General features: G+C 38.9%; 2 protein-coding genes across 3 annotated transcripts; one reads left to right on the top strand and one right to left on the bottom strand.

The window, feature by feature from the left end:
• Positions 1 to 1159: 1159 nt before the first annotated feature.
• si:ch211-221j21.3 (uncharacterized) lies at positions 1160 to 4076 on the bottom strand. 2 transcript variants are annotated; one of them, XM_056771577.1, is made up of 4 exons: positions 3716 to 4076; positions 3247 to 3384; positions 2791 to 2856; positions 1160 to 1932 (listed from the first exon to the last, which is right to left on the bottom strand). In XM_056771577.1, the coding sequence occupies exons 1-4, from the start codon at positions 3785 to 3787 to the stop codon at positions 1903 to 1905; spliced, it is 306 nt and encodes a 101-aa protein (XP_056627555.1). In that variant the 5' UTR covers positions 3788 to 4076; the 3' UTR covers positions 1160 to 1902. The 2 variants fall into 2 exon arrangements, with proteins under 2 accessions (XP_056627555.1, XP_056627556.1); XM_056771578.1 differs by having other exon boundaries at positions 2791 to 2853.
• An 813-nt stretch (positions 4077 to 4889) lies between these two features.
• On the top strand, positions 4890 to 16415 carry glrx3 (glutaredoxin 3). Its single transcript, XM_056771705.1, has 11 exons — positions 4890 to 5009; positions 5920 to 6028; positions 8012 to 8086; positions 8959 to 9160; positions 12344 to 12516; positions 13151 to 13212; positions 13298 to 13355; positions 14086 to 14138; positions 14300 to 14339; positions 15821 to 15913; positions 16201 to 16415. The coding sequence occupies exons 1-11, from the start codon at positions 4933 to 4935 to the stop codon at positions 16249 to 16251; spliced, it is 993 nt and encodes a 330-aa protein (XP_056627683.1). The 5' UTR covers positions 4890 to 4932; the 3' UTR covers positions 16252 to 16415.
• Positions 16416 to 21893: the final 5478 nt, after the last annotated feature.

Below are 21893 nucleotides of genomic sequence, written 5' to 3'. Positions count from 1 at the left end.
GGGGGCGGAAGAGAAAAATAATAACCCGTCTATGAGGCCAAAAGCACCAACATCTAAACAAACAGACATGCACCTGTCACGAGCGCTCGTAGGGAATAAGGCTCCGGATTCATATCCACTGTGTCAAAAAGCAGTTGTCAGGCTTGACCAATCTGATCTCAGCATCTCATTACTCTCCTTATGAAATGCACTTATGGGCCACACTTGATCTCCAAATATGAGTTTTGAAGATGAGTTGTTGTTTTCGCTTTTGCACGCGCTCTCCCCTCTCTGCCTCCTTTATTAGCAGCAAAGCTCTTTACACTTGTAGCATATTGCACTTGGTTATAGGACTTAAGCTTTATTGTCCTACATTATTGAAAATCTAGGCTCTGAGAGCCGGCCTCAAGAGGTCAAGCTTTGTCTGAACGCTGCCTCTCATTTCTCCACCGACAAAAGCTAACACTGGGAGGGTGAGGAAGATTGAGCTGGTAATATACTTAAATCCATCTTGGTTGACTTAGCACAAACTTCGACCCGTCCCCACGGCTCCTCCTGAGCTGAGGTAATTCCTTTATAACTTACAGGAGCAGAAACTATGACTTATAATACACGCCGACTCGGCCACTCTTATAAGTCTATTGTAGGGGAAGCTTGTTTTATGAGCTCGAGGAAGTCATATCTGTGAGTTGCTCGTGTCAAAATGAGTATTAAAACTTTCTGTCTTAGGGGAATAGATGATTAAAAGTGTCTGGTCCTTACGGGGAAAAGGCATCGATATATGGCACAGGTGGTCTTCTTATTAACTGGAGTCACTTTTTGAGAAGAAAAGCATGTCATTGAATGTATACAAATTATGGGGTCATTTACATTTAATATGGACAATGTGCCTTAGCATATTGAAAGATAGATTAAATACATTTCTTTATACAATATAAACTGTAGATATGTTTAATGCAGATTTATACCATCTATGTATCAAATGTTTCCTAGTTAGATATTGATTTTACATACTAAAAGTTTTGTAGGTAATGTATATTAAAAGCCAAAGGGACTATGTCAGGTCCCTTTGTGAGAAAGGCAATATAACACTGCCATCTACTGTGTACTGTTGGAAAGAGCAGACATGGTCTCATCTACTGATGTTAGTGCCACCTATCAGAAAACACAAAACCAAAGGTTCTCTCAAATTTTACTTTATGTAAAATATACTGCATTGGTATCGAAAAAGGTGACATCAAAATTAGTTATTAAACATTTAAATTAGTAAACTAATCAGGATAAAACAACAAAACAACAGAGTTGTAACCTGCAAAAACACTAAACATTGTAATGTTAACACTGGCTACATGTTTGTTAAGGTACAGAAAAATAATGATCCACCAAATTAATACAAAAATCCTAAAATATTCCATTAAAAAAAATCTACACTGGAATTATCATGTATTTAATACTCTAAACACCATCATTTCAGTTTTTAGAAAAATAATCTATAAAAATATGATTCATATAATTAATATATTTTAAACCGTGTCATTTTTCCCATTCATTTTGATGACAGTGGATGAACAAAAGTTATTTAAAACATGACCAATCAGACTGGAAAATGTATCATGTTTGCCAAGCAGCACAGTACAAAAAAGTTATACAATACAACGTTTCTGAAGTTGTACAAACACTTCACTTGACTTCGGTTTAATCCAAACATCATTACTTTTCCCAGCATGTTTCTGGAGCGTTTATGGTACTGTAAACTATATATATATCTACAAAACAGTACAAGACAAGGGTTGGAAAATACATGTTAAAGGCACAAACTATACAGGAAACCACACACTACAGCGTGAATTGCTTCCCTGTGTCAATCCTTTTCTTTCCCCTTTATTCAGTCAGTTCACCAGCAGCAGTCATTGGCCCTGGAGATTAATACCTCATCATGTGGTTTATATGGCCCTGCAAGAGAGAGACATCGATGTGATGGAGGTCAGCTTCATTCAACAACAAATGAATTGTATGTATAATGTTCTTTAACCCTCTGCAGATATTCATATATGCTGACTATTCATGTGTTGCGGGGAGAGCAGATTGGTTAGATCAGTTTGCAGGTACAGAGGCCTGCGGGAACATCGTTCAAAATGTGCATGAATTGCTCACCATGAATAAATATTGATTTGCAGGAAGTGCAGAATTTTGGAAGGCAATATGATTCCTTAAATCAACGTTTAAGTGTTTGGTGAAACCATTTGTGTGTGAGTGTACATTCGCAATATATATATATTTTTTAAGTTTTACAAACTCTTGTTATAGCATGGGGAGAATAAAACATGACAAAAAGCTTTCATGTAGCTCAGTGGTAAGAGCATTGCGTTTACAATGCAAGGTTGTGGGTTCGATCCCAGGGGATTGCAAATACTATGTAAAATGTATAGGATAAAGCAATGTAAGTCGCTTTGGATAAAAGCATCTATAAATGTAAATGTAAACAGGCGCACCCCCTTTAATTTCAATACAAATGTTCAAATCTCCACTTCTGTAATGAGATTTCAGAATGAACAGAATATTTAAAAAGGAGAAAAAAGTGTGACAGGTCTTGGGTTATATATGGATATGATGTTGGCAAAGTGCAACATTAGTGCCACGGTGGGATAAAATATATAACTTAATTTGTTATTTAGTACAAACGGAGTTGTGAACTCAGGATCAAGTATTGTATGTTTGGGATATTGCAGTCGAGCCGGAACCAAGTGTGTACTAGTGACCAAGCCACTAAACCACTGTCAGCATAACAAAGGAATATAAAATATTACTTACAGGTTCACCTGCCATACACCTGGGGCAAAACTGTCCTGCACCACGTCCTGTAGCTCCTAAAACCTGCTGTCAATCAACATTTTATAAAACTGTCACAAATAAACAAACCTTTAGTACACAGTACGCACACACATAACTGTACTGTCATTCTCACAATGCTGAGACTGCAGTAGCGGTTAATCATTTATTACTTTTTATAGGCTAAAACTATGAGAACAACAGTCATCAGATGCAGTGCAATAAAACTGAACACCAAATAGATTGTGACCTTTAACCCCAGTATTCCACATCAGATATGCATGGATATAGAGAGAGACAGAGAGAGAGAGAGAGAGAGAGAGAGAGAGAGAGAGAGAGAGACAGAAAGAGAAAGAAAGAGAGAGAGAGAGAGAGAGAGAGAGAGAGAGAGAGAGAGAGAAAGAGAGAGAAAGAAAGAGAAAGAGAGAGATCATATACCATGCCAGGGATGTGGCCGTTGGCACCATGTCCATTTTGAGGGCCTTGGTTTGGGGGATTCCACGTGTCCATTGGAGTTTCCATCACCCCACTATATTCAACCTGACCACAGCCTCCAAGTCCACTGCACAGCCTTTTCTGTGAAGTTCAGAAAAATAAACAAGAAGAAAATTCGTTGTTGCTTAATTATGAAACGTGATACTGCCAGCAGCACCAAATTCATTTGTCATCGAGTTATTAATATACACATTGAAAACACTGAGCTGGTATGATTTATAGAATCAGCAAACTATTTTCAGTGATGGTCAGCTGGGTGTTTCTACTTATATCTCTATGATAAAGGGCAGAAATACATGCATTTGTCACAGAGAGACAAAAATAGTTTTGACCACTGATTAATGCATATGTGACATCTGACATGTCAAAAGCATGATTCTGATCAATAGTGAATACAATAAAGCACGTTTACCGACTGTTTGAGCCATTGTTCCATCTCTCCACTGCGCCTTCTCTTGTTCTGGATAGGATTTATATAATCCATGGATTTTGACTCGCAATGTGTACGTAAAGATTAGCTTTAATTCAAAACGCTTGATGATTCACTACATTCACCCAAACTCCGGTATACATCAAAATGCAAAGTCACATTGCATTTAAGTTACCCGGTATGGGGCAGTTTTATCCACCGACCATCGAGGGTTTTGGCTAAAGTTCTACAATAGGTTGAAATACAAGCGTTCGTCAATTGTAAACATGCCCGTTTTCAAAACAAAGCCAGCATTGATCATCAGTCCCAGCACACTCTACGATTCTTTCGAGCCCTGCTTTAATTCCGCATTATATTTCCTGTACTATTCAAGATACGTAACAGACAGTAATTCTGTCCAATCAACACAAAGCAGAATCTAACTGGGGCGGGAATACATGGAATCAAGTCTTATGATTGGACTAGACGGGTTTGGGCGCGAATGAGCGTGCAAGGGAGGTTTAACGTTTTTGCACAGTTAAAGACGGAATATATCTTATACAAATGTTAAATTTACTGTGAAAATATCACATTCATAAAATGAAATGTTCTGACTCCAAAAGAACATTCTCTCATTTCCAAAACGAACTTAATGTTTATTATAATATTTTACAAAATTGTACAACTAGAAAAGCAATCCGAGCTTTTAATATTACAAGGAAATATGCTATGGTTGATTAACCCTATCCTTTTATTTATTTATTATTTATTTTATTTTTCTCTTTCTCTTTTTTGTATAAGTAATCAGACTTATTTGGTTAAACATTTCTATTTGTTTGATATATTGTGAATGTTTCTCTTTGTATTCACTTTATGGCATTAATAAATAATATAAATAAACAAACGTTTTTGTACAGTTGTCCTAAATAATGAGTATATAAAAGTGTGCCAGGCGTGATATTTATTATTTTTTGTATATAAACTACATTTTTAATAATATAATTCCGCTAGATACAACACTTCCAATTGATCATTGAGATGAACGCAATATTCTCAAAACAAAACATGTAAACAGCCAATATATTCAACCTAGGATTTTTGTTCATATTTAACATTTTATTTAATATAGAAAACGGAAATGTGTTAGATGTCAGTGATCGTTTAGTAGTGTCTTGCAGCAGCACGAGTGTGGCGATGGAGCGATCGGCTATCGGATAGTAATGTCTGGCAGAATGGCGAACCTTACGGACGCAACATCACTGCAGCAATTTGACCAATTGTTGAAAAATAACATCAAGTAGGTGTCATAACTCGTATTTAAACAGCTTTTCATGAAATATGCTTTAATGTGAGCATACTGGGAAATGAAGGAGCAAACATGCGCAAGGATGAAATGTTTATTGGAAGGATTTAAAAAGGGCTTTAGGAAATAACCGATGGCCTGTTCAGATACAAGACACAAATAAAGATGATATATAGATTCATTTGTATGGTCTAGGCCATTGGATCACGGGTATAAATATCTTAAAATTGCACCGGATTATATTTCAGATCGCATTTATAAAGCTGTCTCTGTTGTGGAAACAGAGAAACACGTGTTGGAAAGACTTTGACTTTTTGTCCAAGTCAAAAGTCTGTTTACTTGTAGAGGTATCTAAATGTTTATAACGATGGTGTTCAACAGCAGTTTCATGTGTTGTTTCAGTATATTGTTGTTTGTGTTTAACCTCTTGATGGTAATAATTTTAGCTGATGATTTTATTTATAGCAAGTTATGGTAAATGTATGTGTCGAGCTCCAGCAGAAAATAAAACATCAAATCTATTATGGAGCTATTATGTGTTTTGGTTGGTGTAGCAACACATCAACCAGGTTAAAGATTTATTCTGGGCTAGAAAATGAAAGCATCTGTTAGGACCATAGAAAGCTAGAATCATGAACTATAACTATTTTGTGCAAAGCACTTAAAACATCAAAATTTCCTTGTAACTAATGTTCTGTATGACACCTGGGAATAAGGTGGAAGATAGAAGAAAGACACTACCATGTTTTAAACTGGAGGTCATTGGTTAGATTGGATCTTATTTCTGTGTTGAAATATTTTGAACATTTTGTCAGCGAAGAAATTATACTTTCCATCCCACAGAATTTGTGAGCGATCCAGGTTTGTAGAAACTTCATCATTGAGGTTACTTTTGTCTCATCAGGTCCCTCACAGTCGTCCATTTTCACGCGCCATGGGCTCCGCAGTGCTCGCAGATGAACGAAGTGATGACAGAGTTGGCCAAGGAACACAAACACACCATGTTCGTAAAGGTAAACATTTAGATTTATTGACTTCTCCAAATGCCAAACGACAGACTTGTTCCAAATCTGTATAAACTTCTTTGTTCTGATGGACACAACGGAAGATATTTTGAAGAATGTCGGGAAGCAAACAGTCCTGTGGCACTTTTAACTACCATTGTCATTTTTCCAACTATGGGGGTCAATGGTGGCCAAGAACCATTTGGAGTTTGGTTGCAAGTATTCTTCCAAATATCTTTCTCTGTGTTCATCACAAATAAATTTATCCACATTTGGAACAACTTGAGGGTGAGTAAATAGTGAGAGAATTTTCATTTTTGGGTGAACTTTTCCTTTAAACAGTGGTTCAAACCCTCCCCGCTATTTTCTTTCAGGTTGCTGGTATTCCTTAAACTGAGCCGATGTTGTTGTGATAAGCTTGTCATTTTTCAAATGTCTTCTTCAAAGATAAAGCATGAACAATGGAACTATCAAAACATTACTCATCCTACAATTGCAATGGCTCAACCAATAGCATCAATAATGTTTGAAAAGTCATTAGTAGGACAGAGATGACGCACCTATAAATTAGCTGCACCGTTTTGCACTGTGCATTTGAGAACTTTCACTGTTTTCCGTGTGCACAGGACTTTAAATAGAGGTGAAACGATTTTGTAGCTCCATTATTACACATCCAGCTGCTCTCTGGGTCCCAGTGGAGCACATTTAAATGCCTCGGGCTGTGAATGACTTTGGCTTCTTCATGGCCCTAAACCAACAGAGAGTCATTTTACCTTCTGTCAAGGGTTAATGCTTCCTTTAATCCTACAGTCCACAGAGCAGAGGAGTCCAAAACTGTTCTCTTCTGAACTATATGAAATGAATTATGTTTCATTGTTTGTCTCAGAAAATCCTGTGACATTTTACAAACATATATTTCTGTTTCTGATTCATTTGATTTACCATTTTCTCCTGCATGATGAAACAGGTCTTGTTTTGTGTCATACAGACTGACTTGACACTTTGCGTACATTTTGTACAAAATACACAATTGTTTAACACAATTAATTTGGCGGAACGAGCCTCACAGCGGATGAGAAGCGGGTACATCAGTATTACGTTATTGTTTGTGATGCATTATGGGATAGAATGAGCACATTCAATAATGTCCGCTCTGGTTATGAATGCTTACCGGGGGAGGACTGTGATTTAGTTATTCAGACTTGTTCCAGTCTTCAGAGGGGGGTATTTTAGCATCCTGGGACTTTCTAAATTCAAACTGGTGTCCCAGTGGACCGAACAACTGTGTAGGTTTGGGGAAATAAAAAAAGAAACCCAAGGTCATGGGTTTGATCCCAAGGAATTGCACATAGTCAGAGACAAATGTATAATACGACGAATGTAAGTCACTTTGGATAAATGCGTTTCCCAAATGCATAAATGTAACTGTAAATGCCAATCAGATCGTAGCTTGTCATTTTTGTGTGGGATATGCAGTGGAGGTTGAGTAAATGATCTGTGAGATGATGAAGACTGATAAATTGAATCATCATCTAAATCAGTCTGATGTCAGAAATATTATTTCTCACTGAATGCTTGACCAAGACAAGAAACCAATGTCACCATAAACATCACTGTTCTGTGAGACTTATGGATCGCAATATCTGGTCTCTAAATGTGGCAAGACATTAAGTGATGTTTTATGTGTTTGTTTCAGACCGATGTGAAACAAGTTTTTCCCTTCGTCTGACATGGAACAGTGTCAATTTCAGACGAAGAGATTTAACACCGCTGCTTTTCGTTTAATTTATATTCCATGCATTTTTCTTTGTATGAACTGTTTATTTATAGCTAAATAAAATGTCATTGCATGTGTTGTGTTTGATGTGTGGATGTGCGTGTGATGTTTAATTAATGTGGATAATAAAGAATCATTAATACACCAGTCTCTCTCTCTCTCTCTCTCCCTCTCTCTTCCTCTCCCTCTCTCCCTCTCTCTCTCCATCTCTCTAGCTGGAGGCAGAGGCAGTCCCTGAGGTTTCAGAGAAATATGAGATCGCTTCAGTTCCCACCTTCCTCTTCTTCAAGGTAAAGCTTCACACAACTTCATGGAATTTCATCAGAACTGTTTGACTTCAGATTTAAGACAAACTGAATTTTTTTTTGTAAAGGTACGAATTTGACTTTTGTGGGAGGTTAGATTAGTCCAAAATGAACAAAGTGTTTTTAAAGGGAACCAAGTGTTAAGAGAGATGTATGTCTTAATACGTTGTCATAGCCTTACACTACTAACATTTGTTGTTAGAAATACACAATTCCAAAAAAAATAATACTGTCACATTTACACTGTTTTTTGATTTCACATTTATAAAGTCAATGCCATTATTAATAATATTTAAGAATGTTTCATGTTTGATATAAGAAGCACTTGTTGTTCTATAATTACTTCTTAAACCCTTTTGTTTAGCTTTTCTGAAATGTTTAGTTTCTCTCAAAACAGTGCATGAGACTTGCAAACAAAAAAGGTTTGTGTAAACATATTTCTCCATGTAAGAATCTAGTGTCTAGATTTTTCAGTATCCAAAGCTTTTAAGTTAGAACCATTTGAAATTGTTTTGTGTAGCTGTTTATTTATCAGTGGAGAGAAGAGGTCAGAAAAACAGAGTCTGTCGGGAAGGTTGAGTTGAACGATTAAGTAATCTGAGCCGTGAAACATCTTCATGTTAGAATCAAGCAACTGAGAAATAATCGGAGGTTAAACAAACACGTGGCTTGCCAAGACTCTTCGTCTCGCGGCATAACGTGTCAAAGAAGCAGGAGAGCCCGCGGCCTGTTTTCTATCCCTGCAAACAATCTAAACAAACTGACAAGCATCCTAAAAAATTGATGCTGTTTTTTCCCTCTATCTATCACTGCTCTCACTTGTGGGTTTTATTTATTTGTTTACCAACAACCCTTAGGGCGGTGAGAAGATTGACAGGTTGGATGGTGCACATGCCCCTGAGCTGACCAATAAGGTGCAGAGGTTGGGGTCCGGTGGGGGCGGAGCTGCAGGGGTGGGGGACGTCACTAAAGAGGATCTCAAGGAGAGACTGAAGAAGCTGATCAACGCCGCATCCTGCATGCTCTTCATGAAAGGATCGCCCCAGGAGCCTCGCTGCGGTAACCACGGGTTTAATCACGCTCATGTACATAAACACATGCACATAAAGGTCAAGGGGTGTTAGGAGTATTTACGCATCCGATTGTGACGGAGAAAGAAGTTAAGGTTAAAGAAACCAGACCGAGTAGTTTGTTTGTTTTTTGGGTGATGTTTGTAAGATGATTGAACCAAACAGGGCTTTCCCGAGAAATAGAAACACGATTTGTTAGTTGTCTGTCGTATTTTTTTGCGCAGCTTCTTAGTGAAGTGCGATTAAATGCTGCTGCTACTGAAAGCGAGAGGGAGCTGTCACAGGAACTCCAAATATAGTCCGCAGAAGCAGATGCTTAACACACCTTGTTCCAGTATATGTAAGGGCTAGATATGAAATAAAGGGTTTTAAAGGTACAGTTTGTAGAAATCGCCGCTAGAGGGCGCTCGATCAAAACTACAACAATCGTGTAGCTTGATGAAGCTGTGTAGAAGTGTGGAATGATGTGATATGTTGTCTTCAACTCCACCGCTGATGGTACCACTAAAACATCGATCAGACGGGAACGAGAAATTATGTTAGCGGTAGAGGTAAAGTAATAAAGATTTATATATGTTGTGTTTGATGAAATCATTTTATGATATTTTATACGACGTGAAATAACTTCGGTTGTAAGTGCAGCCACGAACAGCAGGTATTACTGATCAGTTTCATTTTAAATAATTTTTAATAGATTACCACATGACACCAACAGGATTACAATTCGGAATACAAATCAGTCTCATCTTCTGTCAGCAGAATACATTATTCAAAGTGCAATACACTACTTCATCCACTTCAACAGAATTTGTACCCACGTTGATTTTTACAGTAGCGCCCTCCGGTGGATATATGTATATAAATGTTTTCATGTCTGTGTGCACTCTTACTTTAAATTTTTTGTAATTTTATGTTTATTTATAGTTATGTATATTCTCATCTGTTTGTTTTGCTTTAAGTAGTTATGTAATAAGTTCTTTATATCTGAGATGCATTGGTTCAACCTCACAAAACATGCTTGCATTAATTTAACCATTCGGAACTAAACGCTTCTAATAGTTCAAAGTGCAAATTTCCACATGGACTACAGCATAAAGCGATTCACGTTTTGGCTGCCTAAAGAGAAAGAGGTCTGCGGAATTGAAACGGGGTCTGGGGAAGACCGAGATCAAAATCCAAACGATATTGAGCTCTCTCTTCAAACGTGATGTTGGGCTTTCAACGGCTGCCAGCTCCTCCAGCGCTGCTTTATTAATAGAAAATCTTCTGAGTTTACGCCGTTTAGTCTCTCATCCCGAAACCTGTTGCTCCTGTTATTTTGAAGCCGTACCAGACGTCAGCGGGTCTGTCCGGCTCGGAGATATTACAGCGTTAAAACTTATTGATGTTCTTATTCGCTTGGCCGGTATCCAAATCAGGAAATGATGCATCGAGAGCGAGCCAAGCCTGTCGGTGGCGTGCTTTTGGGTTTTCAACGTACAAAAAAAACGTATGCGTGCAGACTCTTTCATTCCAATAAAAGCGCAGGGCCAAATGATCAAGTGTTTGGCTAACGCTATCTCTAAAGCAACCATCTATGCCAATTTAAAAGGTTATGGGTCCGCATTTCAATTGGGGTCTCTCGGTTTCTTCCGCTCTGAGTGGGCTGTCCTTCAAAAGATACAAGGCTCTAGCACGGCCCCTCTTTTGGAGAGGAGTCGGGCAGTATTCGGCCCCTGTAGGTGCAGGCATAGAGCGGGGAAAGAACTCCACAATCAATGCAGCGTGTCTGGTGAAGTTTGCCCGGAGCCAGAGAAAGCAGCTGCCCGTGTGTTTGCCCGCTCTGATAGAGTCAAGCTAATATACCAGCAAATGCATAAGCACAAGTGATCCGCCTGGAGCTGTTTTATAATGAATTCCCTCATGAGCAGCGTGAGATGAAAATGGGTGTTTTACTGGAGGGGCTACACAGGCTCTACACATTACCTTATACATCTGTCTCTCTCTCTCCTCTCCACCTCTCATGAGCTGTTTCTCATGCGTCTTGTTATCTTCATCTCCTCCCATTTAATATTTCACCTTATTTCTCAAGAACTCTTTTATCTTTCCTCCTTTTTCTTTATTTGTACTCCTCTCGTATGAACACCTTAAAAATTAAGAAATCATTTTCACTCTGAGATTAAGAATAAAAATGGTTGCACATTTTACTCTAAAGCTAAATAGTGTTTTAGTCCAATTTCAAGTAATCAAGATTGGAAGATCATTTATTTTGATTTGGGTCTACCGTTGCTTTAAACAGAGCTGGTGTATCGGGTTTGTGAGATATGTTGATATGTTTTTATGAACGCATATTGATGTTTATATTGATGTACTGAAGTGTAATATTCCAGGTTTTTCATAACAATTTTTCCTAAATATATGTAGAAGTATTACTGTTGTATTGTTAAAAGTGAGTATGAACTTGTTTTCTTTGCATTATTTGAGGTCTGAAAAAATACAGAACATCTTTTCTGTTATTTTCACCTGTTTCTCCCGTTTTCAATTTCTGCAAATGAATGCAAATAGAAAGAATATTTTTTTTGACATTTTGGAGAAATATGGTTAGCAGTTCACATAATGAAACTAAAAATAATTTTACCTTAACCCATACCTATAAACAGTCCATTTAGAAATACTAAAAATAATTTGAGATGGTGGGGTGGCTTAGTGGTTAGCACGTTCGCCTCACACCTCCAGGGTTGGGGGTCCCGCTTCCGACTTGTGTGTGTGTGTGTGGAGTTTGCATGTTCTCCCCGTGCCTCGGGGGTTTCCTCCGGGTACTCCGGTTTCCTCCCCTGGTCCAAAGACATGCATGGTAGGTTGATTGGCATCTCTGGAAAAAATTGTCCGTAGGGTGTGAGTGCGTGAGTGAATGAGTGAGTGTGTGTGCCCTGCGATGGGTTGGCACTCCATCCAGGGTGTATCCTGCCTTGATGCCCGATGACTCCTGAGATAGGCGCAGGCTCCCCGTGACCCGAGGTAGTTTGGATAAGCGTTAGAAAATGGAATGGAATGGAATTTGAGATGGTCTCCATTTTTTCCGCGCCTGTATGTTGCATGTTGCCATTCAGCATGAAAAAATACAAAGATACGTTTTTTTCGTACATTTGCCCAGCCCTACTTAGTTGAGTTTAACTTTTCTTATTGTTTACAGGTTTTAGTCGTCAGATTGTTCAGATCCTGAAAGATCACAGCATACAGTACAGCAGTTTTGACATCCTCTCAGATGACGAAGTCAGACAGGCACTCAAGACTTACTCCAACTGGCCGACTTATCCCCAAATCTACGTCAACGGAGAACTCGTCGGAGGATTGGACATTTTGAAGGTGGGATTCACAGTTAGTTGGGGTGTAACGGTACGTGTATTAGTAATTAACCGGTACAGGCAATATTCCTATGCCCTGCTCCTCTCGAAGGACTTTGAAGTGAACAAGGCATTTGCGTGCCGTTTGGAGTGCAATTGGCAAAGGAAGCGACGTAATTTCATCATTATCTTCAGGTGACATGTTCCTGTGACAATGCACCATTTTTTCCGTCAGCAGATGTCGCTGTTTTAATGGTATCAAGTCTAATTTTCATAAGACTTGATGTTGTTTTATTTTTTCCACATCTGTTCTGCGTTATCTCTGGTGTGTATCAGAGTAACCGTCGGCTTCTCGAGCCTTTAGCCAATTTGTGTATTCTTGGCTAGCTGTTATTAGCTCTATGTTGCTCTACATTCCCACCGAGCTCATACCGCTTACAGCAAACTGAGCACCCCGCTGAGAGAGGAGGGCTAGATTAGCCAGCATCCATCCCGTTTCTTCTCTCTATTCTTCTAGACACCCTTCCTCTCCTTAAGATAGCGAATTTACCTTTACTGAGGTAAAATATATCACAGCGGGGAGCTGGTATTCATGAAAGGCGTGTGTGTGTGTGTGTGTGTGTGGCGGATTCAGAGGTGTTTTATATACTCCACAGGAGCTGGTTGAGTCTGGTGAGATCGAGAATACTTTCCCCAAGACTGTCTCACTGGAACACAGGTAGACAGATGCATACACACTTAATACATATTTTTCTCTCTCTTGATTTGAGGCTGGTCTTAAGTGTTTTTTTTCCTCCAAACAGATTGAAATCACTGATCAATAAATCATCCGTCATTCTCTTCATGAAGGGCAACAAACAAGTGAGTGAACTTACCGTGTTGTGTATTTTCTCACTTCTTAAAGGTCCAGCGTGTACGTTTTTGGAGGATCTAATGACAGACAGTCTATAATTGGGGATGGGAATATGATTAGGGATGGATACCGAAACCGATATTATCCGTGCCCCGGGGCAAAATTATGAAAGACCGGAGCATCGATAAGCTCTGCCCTTTTGGTTCTGCTTTCTGTCCTCAGTAAACATAAATAGTATATTTTATTGCTACATTAACGTTACCTTGCACATTTTATTTCAACAATAGTTTTCTGCTGCGGAGAAAACGCGCTCTGCAGACGCTTGTCCACCTTTGCGGTTGCACTGAAAGGCAACTGCAAACTGGTTAACTGCTCAGGGTGAAAACGGCTAACGTGGTTTCTCAAATTCTCTGCGTATTTTATTTTTGCGTGACGAGATATACACCCAGCTGGTGTCCTGTCCAGGTCGTGCTTACCGTGTTTTTCATAAAAGTCGAAATGTGCCCAGATGTCGGCTTTTAAAGTAGTTGGAGCATTTTTAATTACTCTCATCCAGCCTACCTCCGCCATTGTATGCTAAAGCCGTGTGTCCACCGAGGTGTTTACACCTGCGGCCGGCTTGTTTTTCCAATTGTTTTCAACGGTTACGCAGCGCTTTTATGCAATGGGCTTAGCTTTACTGTAGACTTTCCTGATAAGAAAAAATGTGTGTGTTTTAATGTCTTTGTGAATACACAGGCTGCCAAGTGTGGGTTCAGCCGTCAAATCCTTGAAATAATGAACGGCGCGGGGTGAGCGAATTTTTTTTTTATATCTAATTTTCATTCCTTTATTGTTATTTAACTAAGACGCCGGAAAGAATTCTTGAATAAAGTTCTAAACATTTTTGAGTTGTTAAAAGCCAAAGAGTGCATGCTATTAAAGTCACTCATGTTTTTTACTAATATTTCAGGGTTGAATATGATACATTTGACATACTGGAAGATGAAGAGGTAAATGTTCCTTTTACCTCTGAAGTTTATATTAACATTTAGGTTCTTAGCAGATGGTGTCTTATCAAAGTATGGAACTGTTTATAGATAATTATGTATATGTGATTCTGATATACTGTACATGTTTGGAGGATCTCGTGTGTGAAGGCAAAATACATTCAGAATGAGAAGAGAATTAGCAGATTAATAAAATTACATTTAAACAAAAATACGGTTCGTCCCCAAAATTTAATAAAATTTATGTCCCAGGGGTCACCAAGTGTTATATCAAGTTTGGTCTTGACACAAATTTTTTTGAAGTGTCTTGAGTTTTGTTTTAGCTGCTCTACCACCAAAAACCACTAGGGGGTCCACAGGCTTCCATTCCAAATCAGTCATTTGATCACAGATGCTTTTTTCACTTTTTTTTACTTTTCCAATTAACAGACACAATGAAAAATACAAAAGCGCAGGAACATGTAAACAAACAAGAAATTTGTATGAAACTATATTTTTGATGCCCTCATTCATGAATCAATTATCATTTATGAATCAATTACTCTTCCGGCATATTTATTCTATACAACACTGATCAAATGTGTTTTCTGGAGTCCTAGACATTTCCAACGATATAATGTTTGTCATGATAAGATAACAATTCACATGCAAAGTATTAAAGGAAATGTAAGAGCTAAATTGGCTTTATTTATTTACTCTTGTCATTTATGAACCAATTACACTTCCTAAATACTTGATTTTATATTTTTTAAAAAATATATGTATTCTAGAGTCTCAGACCTTTCCAACGATATATAGTTTGTCATGTTTAGAGCAGAATTTTTACAAAAATAGGGAAGCATATATGGGTGTTCCGTATACGGGAATGTGACAAGTGAAAGGACATTAAAATATTTAAGCACGCTTTTTTAATAAAAGAAACAATTACTCTTCCTACATACACTATTCTATAAAACTGTGATGAAGTATATTTTCTAGATACGTAGACTTTTTAAGGATGTAACGTCTGTCACATTAAGATAAGAATTCAGATGCCAATTCTTGAAGTAAATCAGCTGTCCCGTATACGGGACGGCGTCAGATAAGAAGTTGCATACTTCACCCAAAAATGAAAATTGTTACATTATTTACTCAGTCAGGTAGTTCCAAAGCTGTATACATTTCTTTGTTCTGCTGAACACAAAGGAATATATTTGGAAGAATGTCAGGAACCAAACATATCTCATACCCCATTGACTTCCATAGTATTTATTTTCCCCCTCAGCAGAACAAAGAAATTTATACAGCTTTGAAACCACCTGAGAGTCAGTAAATGATGACTGTTTTCATTTTTGGGTGAACTATCCCTTTAATTAAGGACATTTATAGGACAAATTGGTTTACACCTTAGTTTTTATAAATATTTTTCTAACAGTATTTTGAAAAATTGGTGAATTGTATAAATGTTGTGCTACTTGAGGTCATTTGTGTAATTGTCTTTAAAGGTTCGACAAGGATTAAAGACTTTCTCCAATTGGCCGACTTTCCCGCAGCTGTATGTTAAAGGAGATCTGATCGGAGGACTGGATATAGTAAAGGTTTGGTTATTTTTTTATCACACACTACTCAAGAATATGTTATTGGATAAAATGTGATTGGGACCTTTAAATATTGAAGATGAGATCCACTCATCTATCCGGAAATATTTTGCCCTGCAGTAGTTGTTATTGTCCAGCAGAGGGAAGCAAAAGCTCTAATCTCACAAGCACAAAGTCTTCATCATCTTACTAGACAAACTTATTTGACTGTAAAGGTTTTAAATGTTTTCTCATTTAATGCTAAAACTTTATTTTAGTGGATGAGAGATGTTTGTGTCATCAAACAGGAGCTGAAGGAGAACGGTGAGCTGGTGTCTGTGTTGAAGGGCGAGAACTGAAAGAACATGAGGATCAAATCACTGATATACCTGCAACACATGAACCTCAGGACTTCAGTCTGTCTTATTCCTTCCAAATTGGACCTTTACGGAGTCATTGTCAAAAAACCCATCAGCACTTTGTTGAATCTGTAAATCCAATAAAGTCTGTTTCTTTCACCTTTTTTCTTTGTTGCACGTTTTTCAAAATTGACTTCCATCTGAGGTGAACCAATCACTGCTCAATCAGGACGGATCTTAGTTTACCTGCATTTCTTCTTATCAGTTGCAGATATTCCTGAAGAGAGAGACACTCGATTGGATCACCTCAAACTGATGTTAAGAAAGAGGTTAATGTGACCTAATGTAAATTTGCAAACCAACACTTTTACCTTTAATAGTTTTTTCTGATTACGCAATACATGAAATGTAATTTTAAGGACAATATAATATTGACTGAACCAAAGCACATGAGAACCCAGTGTCAACAAAACACAGACATCAGTTTCACTCACCGCATGTGGTTCATGTCAGGTATCTTAGCGCTGGGACGGCTCCAGGTACCAGTTTCAAACAATCTCCAAATCCAGCGCTCTTTCTACCGTTTATATAACATTAATCACCCAAATGCAGTGAACAAACAAACACCTGAGCTTCGCAAACGTATGCTCTCTCTCTCCTGCTTACAAGTGACATCTGCGCATGCTCATTCCACTGCACTCATTGCTGCTGTTTGGCCGTGCCACGTGCTTTTTCGGGACACTTGTCTGATAAGGGACTAAGAAAAGTTGTAACAAAACACTTTTTTATGTTTGAAAAAAAACTTTCCGAAACCTGTACGATCGCTGGGGAAGTGTATCGAGCACAGAAATACAATGTAATAAGTCCAACTCGTTTTTTGACAAGTTGACCATGTTAAGCATGAGAAGACAGCACGTTTAACATGTTAAAGAAGTCAGAATGCATGAAACACCGTTGCAAGGCCGCTTTAAGGGATATTTCACTCAGAAATAAAAATTTCTATTCGTTTTTGTCCACCATCACGCTTAAATTTTCGACTTTAGCCTGTGATTAAGGATTAAGATTAAGGAGTGTCTCAGTGGTTTTGTGTATACAATGTAAGTCAAGTTATTTAGTGTTGTTTGATTATCAGCATTTTTCCTATTTTATGTTCTGCAGAGAGAGTTATGAAAGGATATTATATGACAGAAGGGTAAATAAATGATTTGGTGTTTTGAAGTTAAATATTTTATAAAAGAAATATAACTCCTATGTGTCCCGGGCAACCAGCCTCCAACATTACTAGTAGTTTCATCGTTCTTAAAAAAAATTCTCAAACGTTCTCACATTATAATATTTCAGATTTAAATTAACATTTAAAAAATCTCCATGAAATTGTGAATGATATATCTAGTTCTTAATAGTACACAAAATTGATTTCTCCCAGTTGGGGTTAATTTAACAGGTGGTTGACAGTTGCACTCTTTGTTTGCGGAGAACAACACTGAGCTAATATCTGCAACACTCAAGTCACAGGTAAATATTTTCTCTGATAAATATTATTTGGCAGATTTGCATCATAAGACATTTCTGTGAAACCTTTATCTCCTTCATGTAGCCAAGTGGCCAACTAGTAGTGACTACGCCACTATTAGTCAATGGGGAAAACAACCTAAGGATAAACACATGTCCACAGGAATCCTGTTTACAGATAGATTGACATCCAATTTGATGAACTCGTCAGCCACGAGTTAAACTAAATTTCACAATATCCATAGTATTCATGATTCTTTTTTTACATCTGGGTATATACGATGCATTGGCAAAAGACTCAGGAAGCATCTGTAACCAGAACTTCCCACACTGCAACTGTGTGTCTTGATTTTGCCAGATATGATAAACTTTGTGGTTTTATTTTATTCTTATACTATGTTGATAATCTTTGTTTATTAAGTTAGAATTATCTTTGTATGTGCATGCTATGATATTAATTGATGTTGTACCTGCCCTGCATAATAAATTGTTATCATTGACTCATTAAGAAATCTTCTGAGTCTGTTATTACCGGTAGATTGAAAGGAGCCTGTTTTGTTACCACAAAATCGATGTCAGGATAGGATGGGATATATATATATAAGTTATTTTATATTTTAATAAAATTGGAGTCAGATCGGTCCTAACCACACAGAGTGATGTAAATTGAACCAAATTGTAAACGTTTTTAAATAACTTCATGTAGAAATCGTTGAGAAGCAGAACACAAGATCCCTTCAACCACACCATTGGATTCTATCGTTGGGCCAGTGGCGGTGAAATAATAGCCTCCATGACTTTTACGCCAGCTGAGAAGCTGCACTGTGTAATACACTGATATTGTGTGTGTGTGCATTCTTAAACACTTCTATGAAATGTCCTCTGAAGTCCTGCTGCCAAATGTCTCCTAGTCAATCTGCTTGTGTTATCTTACGCTTCTGTTATTAGTGATAATATTAACAGGTCTTACCCAACCAGTCGGTATCACTTTCCACGCTCTCACATCCGCATGTTTTAACTGTTGAAGTTAACGCCATTGTTACGGTTTGTTGCTAAAAGCCAAAGCTTATGATTTCACGTACACTGAGAGGGAGATTGACCAATCACAACAGATTGAGGAGTGGAACTTGCTGATATGGTATGAATGGGACAACGTCAGACACGCACTCTAAGCGGGGAACCAATCACGACAGACCTGGTCAGCTTTACAAATCAGAGCGTTTCAGAAGTCGGGACTTTGAAGAAACTGGAAGAAACAGTCGTTTTGTGAGAAGAGAGACCGAGGTGGACAATACGATAGACTTGAAATATATAGTTTTTTTAAAGTAGACACATTAACATCCATTGTTAAACACCCATAATAAAAAATCAAAGCTTCTAATAAAGGGAAAAAAATATTTACTGGATCTGCTAGAAGTAGTTTTGGCACCTCTCACTGCCACTATAAAGAATTCCACATTGCATTTTAGAAGTGCCATCAAAGACATGACAATCTATATTTTCTAAACGTTATGAGCAATTTTATAATTTTAGGTTATATAATAAAATAGTTGTATTCCCTAAGAATATTATTAAAGTTGTAGCGATAGAGCGCCAAAGTTAAATAAGGAAATGCTCTGTAATGGTTTTCTGAAGAGCATGCCTATTGGCTGCCAAATCTGAGACAGGTGAACCAAACATGTTAATTATATTATCAATAGGCAACTAAGTCTTCACAGGTGAGCAATATTTTGTATAATTGCTTAAGTGATCTGAGTGGACAGACAAAGGCTTATAAAAGACAACTGCAAGAGTTTAAATGCATACATGGGTTTGTAGTTGCTGTGGTTTACACTGCATTTTACTGGAGTGGTTTTGGTAACACAGAGCTTCTGCTATGGATCAAGGGTGGAGAAGGTTGCTATAGACTTTGAACTTGAACTCTCATTTTGTGTTTTGTTTTCTCGCGTTCACTTTTTTGTTTTTTTATAGGTTCCACTTACTATTAGTCTTCCTGACTTTATGGAAACATGCCCTTGGATATCCAAGTGAGTATCATTTCTTTTGTGTGGCTTTGAGTCTCAACTCTTCCTGAGCTTTCCATTTTCTTTGTTCTGCAGGTTGGAATTCTCAAGTTAATCCACGTAACTTGCGTTACCACAAGGCATTTTCACCTCGGGGATCCAAGTCTCTGTCAAATGCTTGGGTGACTGAGAATATTCCTGTTGATGTGAACTCTAATGTGCTTGCAGTGAAAGGTCCTAGCAGCTACCAGTTTAGTAGTGCTTCTGGCACCTATGAATCTGTGTCTCAAACCCCAAATTCATCGAGTGGCTCTGTTTCTGCATCTTCGGGCTCCAGTGAGCATGCCCCTGGGTCTCCGGCCTATGCCAAGCTTTTGTCCGCCTCTGGAAGGTTTACCAGCCATGCTGAAAGCAGGCAAGGTTCCCGAAGCCAGTTTACCTCAACTTCTCAAGACAGTTCTAGATCAAAATTAACAACAGGTCCTAGTCAGTTTGTTTCTGCACAGGGAGGAAGTGGCAGTCTTAGTGGTTTGTCCTCAAACTCTCTGAGTACTTCCAGTCAGTATAGCCCTGTGTCTTCTGCATATCCTAGTCTTGGTTCCTTGTCCATGGCTGCATCTGTGCCATCCAGTGTTAAGACTTCCCAATTTTTGTCTAGTTCTGGCTCCCGGGGTGCGTCTGGTCAATTGGCAACATCCCATCTCTCCGGTCTGGCACAAGGTGTGAGTAGACATCCTGTTGGTCCGTATGTACAGTCTGGAGCTCACACTACATCTAATCGGCACATGCAAGCTAGTGAACAGTCCTGGAACCAGATCCCTCAAAAATGGCAGCCTTCTGCTACAAGTTTATCCCAAGGTAGTCAGACATCTGAAGCTATGTCACAAAGCAGGTTTTCTGTTTCAAGTGCCCAAGCTCCCAGTATTTCTTTAGCCTCTGGCAGACCTCTTGGTCAAAGTGCCCCTGCTTCCCTGTATTCTAGTGCCCCTATGCCATCACCCCAAAGTGGTTCTAGTATGCATAGTCAAGCAGCTGGCAGTGCGCATTCCTGGTACCAGAGCCAAGCTCCTCAAAGATGGCAGCCTTCTGCCTCTCTGTCGTCCCAAGCCTTTCAGACCTTAAGTTCAGCAGTTTCACAGGGTAGCTCTCCATCTCAAAGTGCCAAGTTTCCCAATAGGTTCTCCCTGGCATCTGGCAGTGGTCCAAGTCATCCAGTTTCAACACAAGGATCAAGTAGTTACGGTGGTTTTACTCAGTCTCTGGGCTCTTCTGCTCATTATGCCCCTGCATATTCCAAACCTGCTTCACCCTTGGGAGACCCTAGTCTCTTTACCAGCAGTCAAAGCCAGTATGCATCAAAATCACCGAGCATGGCTGGTGGTACAGTGGGTGCTTCAATTCGTTATGTCTCTTCACCGAGAGAAGTTGGCTCCAACATTGCGTCTCTTCAGTCTCTAGCCGCTACTGGCCATTATGCTCCTGCACCTTCTCTGGATGTCAAAGTGCCTGTGTACAGTCATGCCACCTCAAGTGGGTCTTCCATGTCTTCGAACCTGCAGTCTCAGACCTGGCAGCCTACTACCTCTGGGAGGTTATCTAGTACACTTCCATCTTCCGGTGCAGCTCTGACGCAGACCAGCTCTTCTCCTCAAAATGTCCAAAGTTCCAGTAGGTTCTCCTCAGTGGCTGGAGGGACAAGTCTGCTTTCCATACAGAGTGGGGGTAGTTACACAGGGCCTTCTCAGTCCCGAGGCAGTGTTGGACCGTACACCCCTGGCTCTACTGCATATGACAAGTTTGGCACCTCATCTCTTGGTGTTTCTAGCCATTCTGCTAGTGGTCCGAGCTTGTCCAGCCAGTATTCACCAATCTCTACAACCGGAGCTAGTGGACAACTAACGTCTTCCAGTGGCTATCAGTCTGCGCAGGGAGAAAGTGGTTCTGCTCATTATGCCCCTGCATATTCCAAACCTTCTACACCCTTGGGAGACCCTAGTCTGTTTACCAGCAGTCAAAGCCAGTATGCATCGAAATCACCGAGCATGGCTGGTGGTACAGTGGGTGCTTCAATTCGTTATGTCTCTTCACCGAGAGAAGTTGGCTCCAACATTGCATCTCTTCAGTCTC

The sequence above is a fragment of the Triplophysa dalaica genome, chromosome 17, assembly GCF_015846415.1.
Source record: "Triplophysa dalaica isolate WHDGS20190420 chromosome 17, ASM1584641v1, whole genome shotgun sequence".
NCBI lineage: Eukaryota > Metazoa > Chordata > Actinopteri > Cypriniformes > Nemacheilidae > Triplophysa > Triplophysa dalaica.
Note: the sequence above shows the minus strand (reverse complement) of the source record. Positions and strands in the feature narration are given on the sequence as shown.

What these genes read in the sequence shown, in the direction of transcription:
- si:ch211-221j21.3 (XM_056771577.1), bottom strand. Translation starts at nt 3,787, where the DNA reads ATGGATTATATAAATCCTATCCAGAACAAGAGAAGGCGCAGTGGAGAG. An exon ending in AACAATGGCTCAAACAGTCG is followed by an intron (nt 3,385 to 3,715) that starts GTAAACGTGCTT and finishes TGAACTTCACAG; the next exon opens with AAAAGGCTGTGCAGTGGACT. An exon ending in ACGGCCACATCCCTGGCATG is followed by an intron (nt 2,857 to 3,246) that starts GTATATGATCTC and finishes GTTGATTGACAG; the next exon opens with CAGGTTTTAGGAGCTACAGG.
- glrx3 (XM_056771705.1), top strand. Translation starts at nt 4,933, where the DNA reads ATGTCTGGCAGAATGGCGAACCTTACGGACGCAACATCACTGCAGCAA. An exon ending in GAAATAATGAACGGCGCGGG is followed by an intron (nt 14,139 to 14,299) that starts GTGAGCGAATTT and finishes CTAATATTTCAG; the next exon opens with GGTTGAATATGATACATTTG. An exon ending in ACATACTGGAAGATGAAGAG is followed by an intron (nt 14,340 to 15,820) that starts GTAAATGTTCCT and finishes TTGTCTTTAAAG; the next exon opens with GTTCGACAAGGATTAAAGAC.